Source organism: Aphis gossypii, chromosome 3, assembly GCF_020184175.1.
Source record: "Aphis gossypii isolate Hap1 chromosome 3, ASM2018417v2, whole genome shotgun sequence".
NCBI classification, from domain to species: domain Eukaryota; kingdom Metazoa; phylum Arthropoda; class Insecta; order Hemiptera; family Aphididae; genus Aphis; species Aphis gossypii.
Genome location: NC_065532.1, coordinates 1458474 through 1476834, shown reverse-complemented (window position 1 = coordinate 1476834; position 18361 = coordinate 1458474). Strand labels below are relative to the sequence as shown.

The window sequence follows — 18361 nt, the reverse complement described above, 5'->3', positions numbered from 1 at the left end:
TCATGGCTAAATACCTTAGATCATATACTATATATAGTATATGATCTAAGCTAAATACCATAGCCATGGTTCCTATAAACAATTTAAAATGTGTAGATACAATATTAGCACAGAACAATTATGTCCATAATTTGACATTTTGACTTAGCTTTTTTGCAAATTATAAGATACTTAATTATTAGATATGTTAATCAGTATATTATTATATTAAATAAAAAATATTAATAAATATATTTATATTATGTATTATAATTTATAATACATTAATTATTTTTGAGAAATTTGAATTTGTTTGCAGTGCTGTTGTTAGTTGGAAAATTAAAGTTATTCCGAAATGTCATGTTCCCACCCATGACAAATTTTTCCTCCATGAACCGTATCAGTGAACTAGGTTGATCGATTTTGACTATCAAATTATCAACTATCGCCTGTCGGTGAATTTCCTTCCTTATTGAAACAGCGTGGAAACAAGTAAATTTAAATTTTAAATTGAATTTCTTTTAAACAAGAACGTCATGGGTAATGTACAAGCTTCATCCAATTTACCACCGATGCCCCCAAATACGACACCTATTCCGCCACCCACGACACCGCAAAAGCTGCCTCCTGAAAATCGCATTGAAAACCCAGGATCTGTTGAAGAATTACACAAAAAATGCAAAGGTTTGTTTTGTACCTGTTTCTTATCTTATTGTATAGTTTTATTTGTAGTTTTTTAATTAAAAATCTATTTTCATTGCAGAATTGTTTCCAATGACCTTTGAGGGCATAAGACTTGTCATTAATAAAGGATTAAGCAATCATTTTTTTGTTAGCCACAGTCTACTTATAGGATCAACCAGTCAAACGTCTAACTATAAATTTGGATCTACCTTTGTAGGCACCAATCAGGTTGGACCTGGTGATTTTAGTCCTCTCTTGATAGGGGACATTGATCCCCGTGGAAATATTTCTACAAATGTTAATGTTCAACCCTGGGATAATGTCAAAATCAAACTTAACACTCAGGTAATTATTTAATTATAATTTAATATTTTGTTAAAATATTCATGCAGAATTGTTTATATTAGTTTCAAGAGTTCAAAACAAATGGGATTCAGACGACTGCTGAATATAGAGCAGACAGATATACAGCTACCTTGTGTTTAGTCAACCCTGATTTATTCAATTATACGGGAATATATATATCTCAGTATTTATATGCTTTGAATAACAAAACTTCAGTGGGTGCTGAAGTTATTCACCAACGTAGTCCTCAAATTCCAAATGGGCATATAACAGTGTTTAATGTCTTAGGAAGATATATATGTGAATAATTAAACAAATTTCATCAATTAATATTTAACAGTTAGTTGATAACTAAAACCTTATTTTTAGATGATGATGCTACCACGATCAGTACTACATTGAGTTTAACGGGGCTCCAATGCTGTTATCATTTCAAAGCTAGTGAGCAACTCCAGTTTGGTGTAGATCTTGAAGGTAGTCTTTTACAACGAGATATCAATGCAACGTTTGCATATCAAGCACAAATTCCTAAATCAGATATCAACATTAAAGGTATAAAATAAAAATAATATATCAAATATTTTTTCTAATATATTGATTAAAGTATTTTATCTATGACTTCAAAGTGAGTTATAACAGGATACAGACATTTTCCCAAGAATCACATTATGTATTTTTTTTCATGTGTCTTATATAGTATTTATAAGACTATGTTATTGAAAACATTCCCATGAAAAAAAATATGTTAATTTTATCATTGATAAAGTAGTTTATGGTTTCTTATAGAATTATCCATTTTTCTTAATTTTTTTTTTACAATTAAGTGACATTTTATTTATGATTTAGTAAAATATATATATTTCAGATTACATACTTTTGATATACCTACTTTTTTCTTATATAATACTGAATATACATTCTCATTTATGTGTAATTTTACATTTAAATTATATTTGGAGTTTATTAAGATATCTTCTGCTAGTGCCCGGATTTTAATAAAGTTTTTTTAAACAGTTTTTAATCTATTAACTGAAAAAATCAACTTAAGCTGAATTCAAAAAAAAAAAAATTATTAATATCACAGTAAATCCAAAAAATAGGTAATAGTATTAAAAAAGATTGAGACGTATTGGAATTTAAATATTTGCTGACTATGGAGAAACAGTAATTACAGTAATATGATTGTATACGTGTACAAATTGTTAAAGAAATAATTTAAATAAATTCATATGAGTTTTTATTAATATTACCATGTTCAAATGCATAATAATACTCTTACTCTATTCTACTTCAGTGTTACTGAGTTATTAATTTTATTTAGAAGAAGTAAAGCAAGTATTTTCTCCTTTAGGTGGCATTCAAAATGAAAAACAAAAAGCTATTTATAATATCAATATAAACGATTGTTATTTAAGTTTTCTATCATTGATTTTTTTTTTTTTTTGTAAAATTAGAGCTTTAAATTAAATAAGTTATTTTTCAATTAGATTGAATAAGGTTAATTAAAATATATTAATATTTTAAATGAGAAATAGTACATTGAAATGCATCAATAATAAATTAAAAAAATTGATCCTATTAAATATAATTAATAATTTAATTATAATTATGTTATTAAATATTAATCATTACAGAGTTATCTATTATAACCTATGAATTGTGATATTATCTATAAATAATTCACTAAATTTGAACTTTAATACTCTTTGAAAAAAATATTTTAATAATTATTGGTTACTTGATTTAATAATTAAATTTTTTCTTTTATTAACGTTATAGTATTACTAATAATTATAGTCACATCCTGATTCAAAAACATCTAAATAAAGTGTACTATCACTCATTGTATTCAAAATATCCATAAACATGTTTTTCCTTAATTAAAAAAATATTTCTATTTCATCGTAAAATACAATTCATTCTAAAAAAAATGTTAACATATTATGTTAACAAAATGCTGAAATTATGTTGTTGCTACCATATTTAAATTATTATTTTGTGAATACTAGGAAAGTTATCAATTATGATTTTATTCTTTTCTATCCAGAGGCTACAAATATTATTTTTCCAAATTAAAATTTTTTTCGAGTATATAGAGTCCTTCATTTGTATAAAGTTAGAAATTAAATGATATTAATTTTTGTAATGACTTATACATTTGTTATTCATTTTTTTTTTTTGGTAAATTAAAAAAAAATCTATATTTAATGTATTATAACCAATATAACCTATTTAATATAAATATAATAATCATTAACACATATAGTAAAAAAAATTGTTTTACTTTTTTGTTTTTAGGGAGCATAGACAGAAAGTGGAATATAAGCACGACACTAGAAAAACGTCTACATCCTATGCCATTTACCTTTGCATTGAGTACTATGTTTTCTCCTGCCAAACATCAATTAAGAATGGGTGTTGGATTTTTAGTTGGTTAATCTATACATTATTAAATATTGATGTAGTCGTACACATTTTGAACCTTTTTTTCATTCCCTTTTGTTTTATGACGTATATTGTATTATTGATATAATTCAATAATAATGTATACTTCTAAAATATAGAATTGTTCTAAAAATATACCAGGTAGATGTAAACAAAATTACAACTTTTCATGCCACTTTGCATTTATTATAAGTTATCAAACTATAAATAAACCAAAAAAGTTGTGTTATACTTATTTTAAGTATTAGATTTTTTGAAAAATCATTAAATCTTTTATACTAAATAAAAATGTAATACTTTTAGTGGCATTTGATTATAATAGTATAAATGCTTGAAAGAAAGAGATAAGAATGTTAAACATTTTGAAATTTTTAGAATAAATTATATATTCATATAAAAATAGAAGTAGTGACATTACTTACTCTATTGACTAAAATAAATATACCAATTTAAATTTGATGACTATATTAACTATAAAATAATGAATAATACAGATAAATTCCAAATTGCCAGCAATAAAGTAAATAATGTATTATAAATAAAATATATGTTAATTTGTTTTTTTTTAATTATATAAGTATATCCAACTCCTTTCCAAATAATTTATTTATTTCGTTTTTCATTTCTGTTTGTAGTCCACACTGAAAAAAAAAAATTACCAATTCATTTTTAATTCATATGAGTACTAAAAATTCATATAAATTTTGATATGTAACTTAAAATTAATTTTTGTTTACTTTTTTTAATAATTTAAATTTAACTAAGTTGTTTGTATATGTTGTTTGTTTGCTATTTCTTATAATAAATGTTAAATGATCCAATTCTTAAATAAAAATCAATAGAATATATACTTGACTAATAATTTACTGATTTTATTTTTAAAAATTATCAAATTAATTGTATTAATTTAGTAAATATTTGTGACTACAATTCTTTGCAATAGTCTATGAATAGTATATTTCATTTAATTTCAATAGATTTTATACTCATATTTTGAGGCTTTGTTATTATATATAAAATTCTTGCACGATTGATTCCAAAAAAAAAAAGAGGGAAAGTAGGTAACTTGCTGTACAGTGGAATAAGTGTATCTCGTTGATGAAGTCACTGGTATGTGTTAAATTTGAATTATATGACAAATTAATCAATCATTGCAATAAAAAACAAATCTGATTGAAGGTGGTCTGTCAGCCTATATTAAATCATGATATATTTTTTGATATAACTATTTTAATATTAGTATTACTGTTGATTAATTTAGAAGATATTGCATTTATTTTTTGTTAATATTTAATTATTAAAATAGTATTTAATTATTGTTATTAACATTTATCGCCCATTAATGCCTTGCTATAGAAAAGTGTAAATTAGCTTAAAGTGTACATAATTATTGCTTTTAATTATCATACATAAAAGTCTAATTAGAAAATACTTTTTCAACTATGTACAACAAAATAACTAAAATTATTATTCTTTGGTTAAATATTTTGTCCAAATATATATTGTGTTAATATATATTTGTTAGATTTTTTTGGTTTTAGTAGAAGTTATTTGAGTACAACCTTGTATCAAAATGTAAAATTCTTTTTCCATTTATAACAAAATTATAAAAATTTCCATTTTTTCCATTTAATTAGAATAGTAAAAGTATTTTTAATTTTTAACTCTTTCTCACTAAAATAGTTGAAGTAGAAAATTGAAGTATTTTTTCTATTTTAAGTTTTGTATCTAATTATATTGTATTATGTACACATACAAAAATAATTTGTACAACATTATAAAATCAATACATTCCACTGCGCTATTTAGATTCTTATGTTCTTACTATAGGTATTGTAGACACAAAAATTGTATTATAACTTGTAAGACTTTTTGGTTATTTTATATTTAATACCTTGATCTTATAGTTTTTTTTATTTAACAATAGGCGTAACAAACGGTGTGTTAGTATTATAAGCAATCTTCCATAATTGTTATTATCTACTTGTAAGACATTGGTACTGTAGATGTAAAGTAAATGATGTATCATACCTAGTTTTTGTAACTTATCTGGTCTAAACCCGCAAGTTGATAAAAGATTATGGAATACCTATTACAAAACAAAAGTGTTTAATTCGATTGAATAGTGCTTCACCTTTACTTGAAAGGGTTGCAAGTAGAATGATGGAGAATGGAGATATACATACATCAAAGGGTTTAATATTCGATGTGTTTTTAAACGAAATGAAATAACTTTTTGTGAGTAATGAATATAATAATTTTTTGTTAACTACCTATCAACTTTTTTTAATAGTAATACATTTTTGTGAAACAACCTTTTTAAATATTTTATGTACCTAACATGATTTTTTGTAAATTAATAATTAATAAAGTATTTACACATACTTTAATAATTAAAAAAAACAATTAGTGTGTAGTTTTTAATAGATCACTAATACGACATTAATGAATTACATTATGTAGATCGCTTCCGACGTTACCGGCTTACTGTATTTTAAATTGGGAATGCTTAAATATTAAACACATACACAAATTTGGTAAGGTTCATTTGAATCATTATTCATCTATTAGTAGGTAATTTATATTTTAAATTTAACTAGGTACTTATTATTTTCTATTTGATATTTGATGTTTATTCATTAAAATTAATTTTATAAACTTAGGTAGGATAAAAATTAAAATAATGATTCTATTATATAGATTGGTACCTAGGTACCTATTCGACACTATAGGTGATATACTGATATACCTAGCTAAATTACGTTTTTAGTTATTTTATTATAATTAAAAAAATAGCAATCGTAGAAACTTGAAATTTTTCGATTATGTTATAGATATATTGTTAAATCTACCTACAGTTCATATATTTGTTTGTATTTGTTCATTTATATATTTTTTTAATTTTTACATTTAGAGGTGCAATTGCACACACTGCATGTACCAACTCCTTTTCTATTGAATTTAACAACTTTTATTACCATTATCTTTGTACATAGCTGATGGCTATAAAATTATGGAAAATATAATTCTATATACTATAAATTGACAATACTGTATAATTATTACAATATTATTAGAATGTTAAATAATTAGGTAATAATTATTACAATTATAGGATAATAGAATATATAATAAAAATCATAATAATAAAGATACCTATAGTATTTAAAGTATTCTTTCTTAAAGGAACGTTAAAATATACACACTATTATATCAATATCATAATTACTTCAAGTGCTCGTATGTAACACACTTTCGCTTCACTGACATTTCCCATTTTAATGTTTACCACCGTCAAGTATGCCCACACTTCCTCGTTCTTTATGTCCATAACGTTTGCTTCGTTTAGTGCGCTCTCGGCTGTTTCAAATTCACTAATCTGAATATTAGGTTTAAAACAATAAATAATTATAAAATATACATAAATATAATGGATTGTAGTAAAAAAAAAAAAAACAACAATATAGTAGGTATACCTCTATTATACAGTTAGTACCTATAGAAATATTGAGATTGAAAATAATATAATATGTAAAGATATTTAAAGGCACGACTGACGTGGACACGTTAAGTATATAATATCATATTGTTGAACGCGAATAATTTAATAAACTAATTATAAAATTATATAGGTATGTGTCGCCTCTAGTCATATACGTATATTATACATTTGGTATAGTTATTATACTAGGTAATAGGTACCTGTATATTAAATGTATTTAATATAATGTATTATATATTATGTACAATGTATTTATATCTAAGTAGTAAGTAGTAAATCAGTTCGCCGACGACAATTCAACGTGTTTTTAATCATTATCAAATGATTCGTTTGGTGAATGGTGGTATATATTATATAGGTGTACACTGCCACAATACGTCTATGTATTTATCAATAAATGAATAATAGAACTGTATTGAAATAATTCGAAGGACAAATTGTATTGTCTTATTTTTGTTTATTATTATACTTAATATATTATGATACCTGTAATGTATTATCGGTATGATTTCGACATCATTCATTAGAACCTTATTTCTATAAGTAAACTGATGCAGTAAAGCTTAAAGATGTATACAAGTTTATTTTAGAATCATAATTGAAAGGTCGTTCTTTTAAACGTAAAAATGTATTATCTTGAAAAGAGATAATGTTTTTTAAAATACTTTTCTTACATAATTCATTTTTTTTTCTAAACGATATTTTCTTACAATTTTTAACTTTTTTCACAACGTCATACATTTTTATTTTATTTTCCCGAACTATGTAAAAATTAAATTTTGAACTATTAGTTGTTAATTAGATAAACTTAAGAATTGAAAGTTTGAATTATTGAAGTTGTGTGGCATATTTAGTCTTACCATGTAGGGGTAGCTGCTGGGGTTGGCACCTATAATAGGTACATCACAATAAATGATAATTCACTAATTACACTAATTGCATTACATCCATTTAACTTTTAAATACTATTATAAGTTATTTCTTATTATCTAATCAATTATTAATTAAAATCTAGTTTTCATATACATTAGGAAAATACCTATTCTTCTTTTAGAAATGAAATGAAAAATATACAATGTTATCCAAAAAAGTAAATAGCTTATTAAAAAATTATAAAAATAGGTACGAATATAATTTTTTATTTAAAAATGTGCGTTTTGAAGTCTACCAGAACCAATTTTGTGTCGTTAGTTTTAATATTAGAGTAAAGGTAAGAAAATTATCTGTTTTTCTTGTAGATTTTTTAAAATGTTTTGATTTTTAAGCGAGTTATGACTTTATGAGCATTTTTATAATTATATATTTTACATATTCATTACTTGCTTAAAAATTAAAATGTTGTAAAAATCCGATGAGATATTATAACTATTAACTAATATCTAATTCTAATATCCTTACCTTTATAAGTTTGATCTTAAATATTAGAGCCTAATATTAGAGTTAGTAATTAAAATTCGGTTCTACTGAAAGACAATTTACTATTTTTTAAGACAGACATAACACATGTGAGTATAGTGTCTTTTTAAGACCTACCCCATGTTACAATGCCGATATCTGCAACCATATGTGACATCACCGCATGGTTAATTGGATGATGAGTTTAACCGAGTTCAATCAGATATAGGCATTACCCATACTACATAGTTACAGAGTTATATTATTAATTATTATGTTTTATAGCAACGTGTGTAATTACATTTCAGTATGATAAAAAAAAAATATTTTCATGTTGAAGAATTGAAAATGTATATATACGAGTAATAGCGTTCGAGTTCAAATTTATCGGCCGTCGAAAAGTTTTGTTACACTTCAAGTCTAGCAATCAGCTATCAGCATCATATATATGTATAAAAAGGCACTCTTTATATATATATTATATATATATATTATACATTCAGTCTATATGTTGTAAGCAGTTGAATATAGTATGTACAGTATACATGTATAAAGCGGTTGAACTGACAGTATATATAGTGCTTTTGTCCACGGTCGTTGATTTTTATCAATAACGCGGGGATGGAAAACGAATTAGACTCGTATTTTGGAATCGACGGCAGCGTATATACCTATACATATAATACATAAAAATAATAAATAACAATGGGGTGCGTTATGTAGTTGACCTTTTATCGATGACCGAAGATTAGAGAGACACACACACGTATGTAAGGCATTCTTAGTATATATATATACATAATAAATAATAATATATACTTAAATTACGTCCGTAAATAGGAAACGCAATCGATGATATCTTTCGTACAGCGAAATGTATCTATACATATGACTCGACTAAGTGTATATCCGCAAACAAAAACACACGCACACTTTCCCATTATGTTATGTATAAATATATATACGCCGCTCTTCTTCCGATGAGGGGACGACGTTTTGCGGCGGAGGCGGCATGTATCGGGTGAATACGAAAAACTTGTTTCAACAAAACTTACTGCACTGCTGTACAGATTATCGTTTTTCTAGAAAATCCGGAAACTATACATATCATCGTAATGTAACTTGAAATTAATACCTATACACAGTTGTAGTTATAATATATTATTGTGTACACCGACCTCGCCGATGGTTTTGTATAAGAGTGCATTAGCCATTAGCCGTTATACGATACATATATATATATATATTATTATGATAATGAAACGTGCCAAAGTGAAAAAAAATGTGTAATAATAATACTATATATACACTATGTTTAGGTATATCAAGACTCCTCGAGCATATTATGACGAAAAGTCATCATTTTCCGTCGATGCAGCTTGTTATTAGATTATTTACTGAAAGGTTAGATCAGGTTACACGCGACAAGGACATTTATACACTAGGAACCTTGTTTTCCTATTGGAAAAGACCACTGCTTTCAAGCATTTTTATAGAATTTTATACTTAAGTATATTAGATTCTAAATAAAAAATATTCAATGTCCCAAAATAAATTGTATAATAATACTATGAGGTATGAGCTATAATTGAAATCTATAATTTTGATGTGGTTCAATAGTACGAAATTATTATAACCGTTTCACATAGGTACGTATGTTATATGCATATTTTTATAATGTATGGATACTTAATTTATGTTTAATTTGTTTAGTATAAGCTAGGAAGCTGTCAAACATATGTTTGAGTGTGTAAAGTAAAATCGTAGGTTATGTGAGTCGTGATTTCAACAGTAAATTTGAGTGAGTATTGTAAGACAGTTGTTGTACCTATTTAGTTAGAAAAGTTCCACAGCTTAAAAAAGTGCAATTATGAAATATTTAAATTAATCTTTGTTAACAGAATTTAATTTTCAGTATATTTATCATTAAGATATTATATGTATGGTGTACCAAAAATGTACGATAGTTGGAAAAAAATTCCTGAAAAATAAATTTATAAGCTAGGAAAACAAATCCTTATTCTTATTAGTATAAAAGTTAAGAAAATAATGCAATAAGTATGTTAAACTTAGGTAATTAAATATTAATAAATTATAAGAATAACTGTATAATATTGATAATGTTATAAATTATGTAATAATAATATCACCTAAATCTAGTTTACAAATATTAATAAAGAAATAAAATTAATTGTGTCTTAGAAATGTTTATATTGTATATAAATTAAGCCAATCAATAATAATGCGTGGTGCACGTTAAATTTAATTACCTAAATACCTATTGTACGTGCCCTAGTTTGGTATTTTGTTTTTGTATTATTGTTAATATAAAGAAATACTTAAAATGCTAAGTTAAACCATTGTTTTTCTCTCGCTTGCGTGCCTACATATTAAAAAAATGTGAATAAAATTTTAAGCGAGTTATTGAGTTGAATTGGCAGTTTTAGTTTTATTTTAAATATAGTTTGATTGTTTTTAAGGGCATTTAAGTAAAGACCCTAATTATCATTGAGTAAAAATATAAATTGATTAATTCTTACAAAATGATAATTTTTTTCTTAGCATGATTGGATTTTTTTCATTGGGGATATTCTTCTAGAAATGTAAGATGTACATGAACATTTTTTATTTAGCACCTAATGCGTGTAAAGCTTAAACATTTAAATTATTATTATAATTTCTAATGAAAGTTTAAAAAGTAATATTAATCGTAACAAGGTAGTTTCCAACTTTACTTTCCAGAAATACCTACCCAAAGATAAAAGATCATACATTTAAATTTAATATATTAAATTGTAATACTGATTATACATTTGTATTATTTAAATTACATCATTGTATTTTATAATCTAAAATAAATATTTTATATGAAAATAAATTAAATACGTTTCTCATATAATTTATTATAATATTTCATAATTATAAAAAAAACAATAATTAATAATCAAAAAAAAACAGTTAAATTAACGTCGAACAATTGTTTTACTCTGGTTATTACATTGTTTTCATTTTTAATGTTATCAAAGAAATCGGCAGATTAATGAGCTGATTTGTTTTTTTAACTAATTCTCCTTTAACTTTATTGACTCTCAAATGTTTCTTCTTGATTTAACAACAACGGGAAAAAGTGTTAAATAAATATGTGGAAGATGAGTAAAGAACCTATTAGTTAATTAAAACTCATAGATTAAGAAAAAACCGAGGCAATGTTTAGTGAATACGTACTTTGTTATCTTAAAAACAAATAATATCGAATTATACACTATTGTATTTAAAAGTGAAAATTGACATAAATATTAAGGACACATAAATTATAAATTAAACAGCTGCAATAAATTAAAAATAATTATAAAAACCATGCTGCAGAAAAAATGGTATAAAAAACAATAAAATAATTTGCAGTTATTTCAAACGACCAAGTTCAAAATGACTTATAGCAATTTTAGGGTGAAAAAAGTATACTCGTACTCAAACAGCCAACGCCCATTATTATTATGTGAACATTTAAAATGTATTTTTTGCTATTTTAACAATACGAATATTTTGTACAAAGTTAAGCATTTTTGGATGATACTTATAAATTAAGGCTTAACATATATTAACTTAATATTTAATTAATAATATTCAATTATTAATTAGGTATATATATTTATTATAAAAAGCTCCATAACTAATGCGTTTTATTGTCAATATAAAACTAAATAATTATGTTTTAAATAATTAAAACCCACACAGGAAGTAACGAGTAATTAAATATTACAATTTGTTATCATAATAGTCTATTGTTCTTTCACATAGATTATAAATTGAAACATTAGATGACCTATTAACTAATAACCTATTGATATCAGAATTTATTAATATTTAGCTTATAAAGATACGATGATAAAAATATACTGTACTAGTGTAGTCAGACCTGATTATTAATAAACGTCTGCAGCTCAAAAAATATAAAAAATATACATTAGATATTTTTACCATATATACTTACTTATATGTTTATATTTTTTTTTATTAATATACACATTTTAATCAGAAATTATGCTAAATTGCTAAGTGAGAATAATATGCGTTAAATGATAAATTTAAATTTAAATCATACACGGATTAACTGGTTTTTATTTACATGCATTTTTAAACACTTTTCTATAAGGCTCTCGGTTTAATAAACAAATGTATAACACTATACCTACCTACATGTTCATTTATGGAAATAAAAATATTTTTGTTAGTTATTTACTAAATAAAAAATAAAAAAATTACTTGTATTAAACATTTGGCTAACAATGTGAGTATCATTGGCGTGCGTAATACAGTGCAAGCAATTTGACAAATTTCCGCTCCTTTGACATACCATTCATTTTTATAGCAATGTATAGCTCCTTTTAAATATATTAAATGTAGTTCTTTGCTAGGTGGTTCTGAATATATTATGTGTAGCAAGTCATTTTCAAAAATATCAAGTTGTTCGTTTAACTCTATATCGTTAAGAAATTTTAATGCGTCAGTAACTTTCTTCTGAAAAAAAAAACAGATTCTATGAAGTTCAATAATAAAAATATTATTTTAATTAAATGACTGTTAGCTAGCAAGCGTGATTTGATTTATTAAATTAATTATATACCTATGTTTTAACGTTTATAATTTATTATAGTGTGTTTATTCGTAGTAATTTTGATGTTCTCATTTTGGTTTAGTACAATATATAGAATATATAGCCGTATAAATATACAGTATACTATACATATGTTTAAATAACCTTTTAATAATGATATAAGATTACAGTATTTAAAATGTTACTTTATGTTTATAATTTTTATTTAAAGGGAAAATGTTGAAACCTTTAGAAGTATTATTATTAATTTTTAATTTGCATATTACAGTTGTTTTACACATTCTCATTTAAATACATTTTTTAAATAAAATAAAAAATAAAACATAATTAAATCATTATTTGTATTGTTTAATATTTATTCAATAGGTATAATATTAATTGTATAGTACGTTATTAGGTAATATGTACCTAATTATATAATATATCATAGTATAACAACTTGATATAATTTTATGATATTGTAAAAAAGTATAGTGAGTATTAGAGTTTATTAGGTTTATCTTTCACTATATTAGTATATTCTATAAGTTACATAAAAAAGTTCATGTGATGTACCAGTTTGGGAATTTCTAAATCTGGTAATTCTATTGTATAATATATATCTATTTTAGTATAATACTTACATATTTTTCCATCAATTTATGATTTTTCAAATGTTCTAAACTTGCTAAATGATTTCCTTTTTTGTATTCACATACTGCCATGTAATAATGGTATTGCTCACTTTGATTTTTTACACATTTTAAACAATATTTCGCCAACTTAAAAATATAATAATTTAAAATAATTCCATAAAAATTATATTTATTGTTGTATTATTTTAACTGACTTGTACTAATTCGAGTTCTAATAGTAAAATTGTACACTTAATCAACGGATCGTTTTCATGACTTATTGGTGTCCAACTCAAAAGATTTTCACAAATGAGACTATTATTTTCAAATGTGTCTACTTTAACACACCTTTCAGCTAAGACAGCATTATTAATAGATAAATAACGATTAAAGCGAGTAAAAATAATAAATGTTCATTATTTACTAATTTTTATTTAATATTATAATAAGTTGTTTAAAGAAAGTAGGTAATAAACTAGAAATCATCTAAATATTTTTTTAGATTCAATTTATATAACGATTATAGGAATTAGGTACTATATCTATATAGTATATTATACGAGTATAATGTATGTACATTATATAATACTCATACATGTATTATGCATGATGTAAAAATGTTTATTAGAATTTCGTTCCATTAATTTAAAACACTATATATTATTATATATTATTATATATATATTTTTTTATCATTTTGGATTCAGAGTGGTGTGATGAATGTAATGACTTTATTATGATGTTTTATTTTATTTGTCGTTGCCTTTTGAGGGAGTAAAAACATTTATGAAATTTTCAATTTTTATAGATAAGGTTTGAAATAATTGTAATACAATGTTTCTCATAAGTCATTTAAATACTGGCACTAAAATATCTAAAAAATATATGAATCGATTTATTATTTATTTTATAGATACTTATAGTTAAGATTTTGAAGTATTTTATTTAAGGCATAGTCATTGTTGATTGAGTTTTAATAGAGATATTAAAACTTGAAATTTGAAACACAGTTTATTTCAGATTTCTGAAAATTGTTTAAAATTCGTAAATATGATACAATAAATTAACTTAACTCTAAACTTCAACTAAACACTTTTAATGCTATTTTTGAACTATAAAAATATTCTATTTGTTTGAGAACTAAATACAATTAGCTTCAAATTTTAAACTGCAATTTATAGTGCAATAATGCAATGAATTTAATATTATATTATGTAATACAAAATGTTTTTGTACTTTAGAATATCTGCATCGTCTGTAACGGATCATGAAATATACTTAATGATAGACTGACTGTCTTCACTTAGAATAGTTTTTTTTGTTGTATACTATGATATATCATTGAATACAAATTTAATAGATCCATTAAGGTGACCCAATCGCACTCGACACCTACTATTCAGCTATAAGCGGTCCATCTTTTTTGTCATTGATACAAACATTATTTATGATGAAGATATATTATTTACGATTTTTAAACACTATTCTGTAGAGAAATGGTTTATTAACATTTTTAAATAGCTGCAGCTGGTATCTTTTCAATTTTTTTTTAAGGTTGGTTTGTTGTTACCTATTGCAAATATTTACTATTTACAAAATAGTATTATCATTATATTAATTTTTATTGTTTTAGAATATAATATAAATGTTTTAAAAGTTAACTTATATGATGGTTGTTAAACACAATTTTCAAATAAATTAATCCACTTAGTGATTTAAAATTGTATATTAAAATTTAAAAGGTAAAAAAAAATTCTTTATAGTATTTATTGACATTTAAGTATCGCATATTTCATAAATTTATTAATACCTAATAATATTTTCTAAATAAATATTTTTATAATTTATTGCTTCACAACATTTTATCCGTATGAATATAAACAATAAATCTTACTTTACCTTCCAATTCACCTTACTAAAATACACAATATACATGGAATAAATTAAGTAAACTATAATTACCCCTTTGCAGCATGATGTAGCTGGATTCATACATGTTCAATCTTGAATAGTGAACACTGAGCAAGGCGTACACTTCGCTGAAGTCTCCGTGACTCATTATCAAAGATTTCAACACGATTTCGCCATTGTTGTTGTCCTCGTGAATGATCAACTGTATTGCAGCATATAAAAATAATCTGAATAATCAAATAATTGTTAATTAATTCAACCCTTATAATCTTTTTGTATTGTAATTATTAAATGTAATTGATTTTATTGAATAGAATAAAATCAAGAGATTTATAATGTAAGATTCTGAACGAAGTGATGAATGTATTATTTATTTTACAATGATGTGTTTTTTTTGTTTTTTTTTTTTTAATTAATTCATATCAAAAATATTCGTAATATAATAATGATAGTAGCTATCTATGTTAACATGTATGATGGAAGTAGGTATAAATTAAAAAACTATCAAAATCATTTTCTCAGCAGTTGAATGTTAAAAGAACATTTTTAAATCTAAAATGGCATAATATATTATTATTACAACGGTACTATAATAATATTTAACATCATAATATTGTCAATTTTATGACTTACTAATAATATCAACTATTTAATAAGTATTGACATTTTTAGGGCAACCGCATGAATGAATTGCAATGTGATTTGAAAGTTATAGTGCGAAATAAATAATAATAATAATAATAATAATAATAAGAAATAATTTTATTTAACGAAATCAGAGATTATATTCATTTCAGTGAATTTGCATACTGAAATTATATTGACTTATTTACGCGGATATGGATTGAATAAAAAAAAATTATTTATCTATATTGCAAATAAATTTGTTAAGAAGAAAGTCGGTTGTTTTATATTTTATGTATGCCGAAGAAATACGTATATTTTTCATTAATGTAATACAAAATACGGGCAGAATAAATATCAACGTATTTTTTTAATTTTTTTTTTTTTTTTGAAAGTGATGATTATAAAAATTATGTGCTAGATTTTTGTCAGTCGATTTCGTTTTTTTTTTCTTAAGATTTTGTATATTATGAACAAGTGTTTTTTACGGTGACAGTAACTATACTAGTTTATAGCCCTGTTAAACTCGCCCGATTCGGTTGCCACTGTCGACTAGTAACACTTCTTTGACATACTCCAAAGCCGTATCGAAATCTAGTCGCCTTGAGCATAAACTAGCATACAATAACCAGTAGTTCGGGTTACACCTTGCACCAGCTGTAGAGTTTAACTGAAATGGACGGACGTTAAAACGCGTCGTTATCCTAATTTTTTTCATCTAAGACGCTCTTACGTCAAAGTAAAATATTTTGGCGCGTTCCGCTTGTTCCATCTCGTCCGCTTCTCTGGCGTAAACGATCACACGTTCAAATTGTATGCTATCAACACTACCAGATTGCGGAAACTCAAATGATTCTACTGCCTTTTTCATTTTATTCACCAAATCCGTGAAAATACGATTTACGAAACTCTAAAATAAACATATTATACTTAATAGTAATTATATTTTGAGTGTATATATATATTTGTAATATTATTCACTAACGGCAATGTAGTAGATACCTATTATTATCTGTAGATAGACTTAAATATTTATAATATCGTGAAAAACCATTTATTAGGTAAATTAAATTATATAAAATGAATAAAACAATAGACATTTTTAAAATATCATGTACCTATATTATACTTTTGCATTTTAAACGATTTTTGATTTTCATTTAATGAAAATTCAGCGATTGCCGTTCATTATAGCTATTTACCATTATTGAATATTTACCTGAATCGTTTCACCGATCATAGGACTTTCATAGTTTTCTCGAATATACAGCTGGATTTCGCCAAACAACAACGAATACATTGACTCGTAGGTCTCAGAAATTCGAAGTTCTTGAACGTATCTTTCTACATCTACACTATATTGATCATTAATTCTCTCCAACTAATTGTATAGTAACATAATTTATAATATTTGTATAATTATTACAAAAGCACTTCATTGAAAATATGGTATAGCGCACATTGTTACATTGTATTACATTAAATTACAGAAATGCCATTTGAAAATATATAATAATAAATTATTACCGTTGTACCTATGTACCTATTACTTCTGAAGTTCTGAAGTAATGTTTGACATTTTTTCATATTATAACTTAAAACGATATATTTACAATGGTCAATATTGCGGTTCTATACATAACAATATGTCTAGACCGTTATAACTTTACTAATTTTACAAAAAAAAAAAAAGTTTTTATATATTAACTTGTGCATTATACCATTGTTTTAATAATATGATATTATCTGTACGTTATTTATCAACATTTCTATAATGGTTTTTAATATATCTTGATACTTATTTAACTTAGGCCGATTACATATTACAGCTTGTGGGCTTTCGGAAATAATATTCATCTGCATCAGAGCGATCTGTCTATATTAACACAATTAAGTGATATTATAATGCTAATTAATGCATTTAATACATTTATGTTATAGTAACTACACGTTCACGTTCACATATATAGTTACCTTGATGTTAAATATTTTAAATACTGATCGTAAAGCGAATAATTCACGGAAATGTCAACAACTACAAAAGGAAATGTCCATTCGGTTGACATTTGAGTGGATACCCCTTCATTGTCAGACGCGTCTAGCACTGTTGTTCTAGACTAAACAAATGTAATATTATAATCATTCAATGTGTATAATAAAAATACACAATAAAATAATAAAATATTATTTTTGTTAGAGCTGTGACGTGATAACATAAACAATAATGTTTATTAAACAAAAACTTTT

The 18361-nt window shown here is 24.3% G+C and overlaps 2 protein-coding genes across 11 annotated transcripts in view; one reads left to right on the top strand and one right to left on the bottom strand.

Annotated features, from left to right (window-relative positions):
* The first annotated feature begins 414 nt into the window (after positions 1-414).
* Positions 415-3480, top strand: LOC114127980 (mitochondrial import receptor subunit TOM40 homolog 2-like). The gene is made up of 5 exons (XM_027992375.2): positions 415-663; positions 743-1008; positions 1071-1308; positions 1378-1560; positions 3307-3480. Exons 1-5 carry the CDS (start codon positions 516-518, stop codon positions 3444-3446), a joined length of 975 nt encoding a protein of 324 aa, XP_027848176.1. The 5' UTR covers positions 415-515; the 3' UTR covers positions 3447-3480.
* Positions 3481-3959: 479 nt separating this feature from the next.
* LOC114127870 (uncharacterized) overlaps positions 3960-18361 on the bottom strand; it is a 48265-nt gene continuing 33863 nt past the window's right edge. For 6 of the 10 annotated variants that reach the window (XM_050202531.1, XM_050202530.1, XM_027992213.2 and 3 more), the window contains 11 exons: positions 18089-18231; positions 17867-17990; positions 17334-17495; positions 16848-17024; positions 16645-16784; positions 15542-15717; positions 13795-13934; positions 13589-13726; positions 12614-12868; positions 6683-6832; positions 3960-4094 (listed from right to left, as the gene is read on the bottom strand). In XM_050202531.1, the coding sequence (XP_050058488.1) occupies positions 4023-4094; positions 6683-6832; positions 12614-12868; positions 13589-13726; positions 13795-13934; positions 15542-15717; positions 16645-16784; positions 16848-17024; positions 17334-17495; positions 17867-17990; positions 18089-18231 (1677 nt within the window). In that variant the 3' untranslated portion in view covers positions 3960-4022. Of the gene's footprint in view, positions 4095-6682; positions 6833-12613; positions 12869-13588; positions 13727-13794; positions 13935-15541; positions 15718-16644; positions 16785-16847; positions 17025-17333; positions 17496-17866; positions 17991-18088; positions 18232-18361 lie in introns of those variants that run through there. The other 4 variants (XM_050202527.1, XM_050202534.1, XM_050202532.1 and 1 more) reach the window with 4 other exon arrangements.

Coding starts and splice junctions, on each gene's coding strand:
- LOC114127980 (XM_027992375.2), top strand. CDS start 516: ATGGGTAATGTACAAGCTTCATCCAATTTACCACCGATGCCCCCAAAT. Junction 1,009..1,070: donor AAATCAAACTTAACACTCAG/GTAATTATTTAA, acceptor TGTTTATATTAG/TTTCAAGAGTTCAAAACAAA. Junction 1,309..1,377: donor TGTCTTAGGAAGATATATAT/GTGAATAATTAA, acceptor CCTTATTTTTAG/ATGATGATGCTACCACGATC.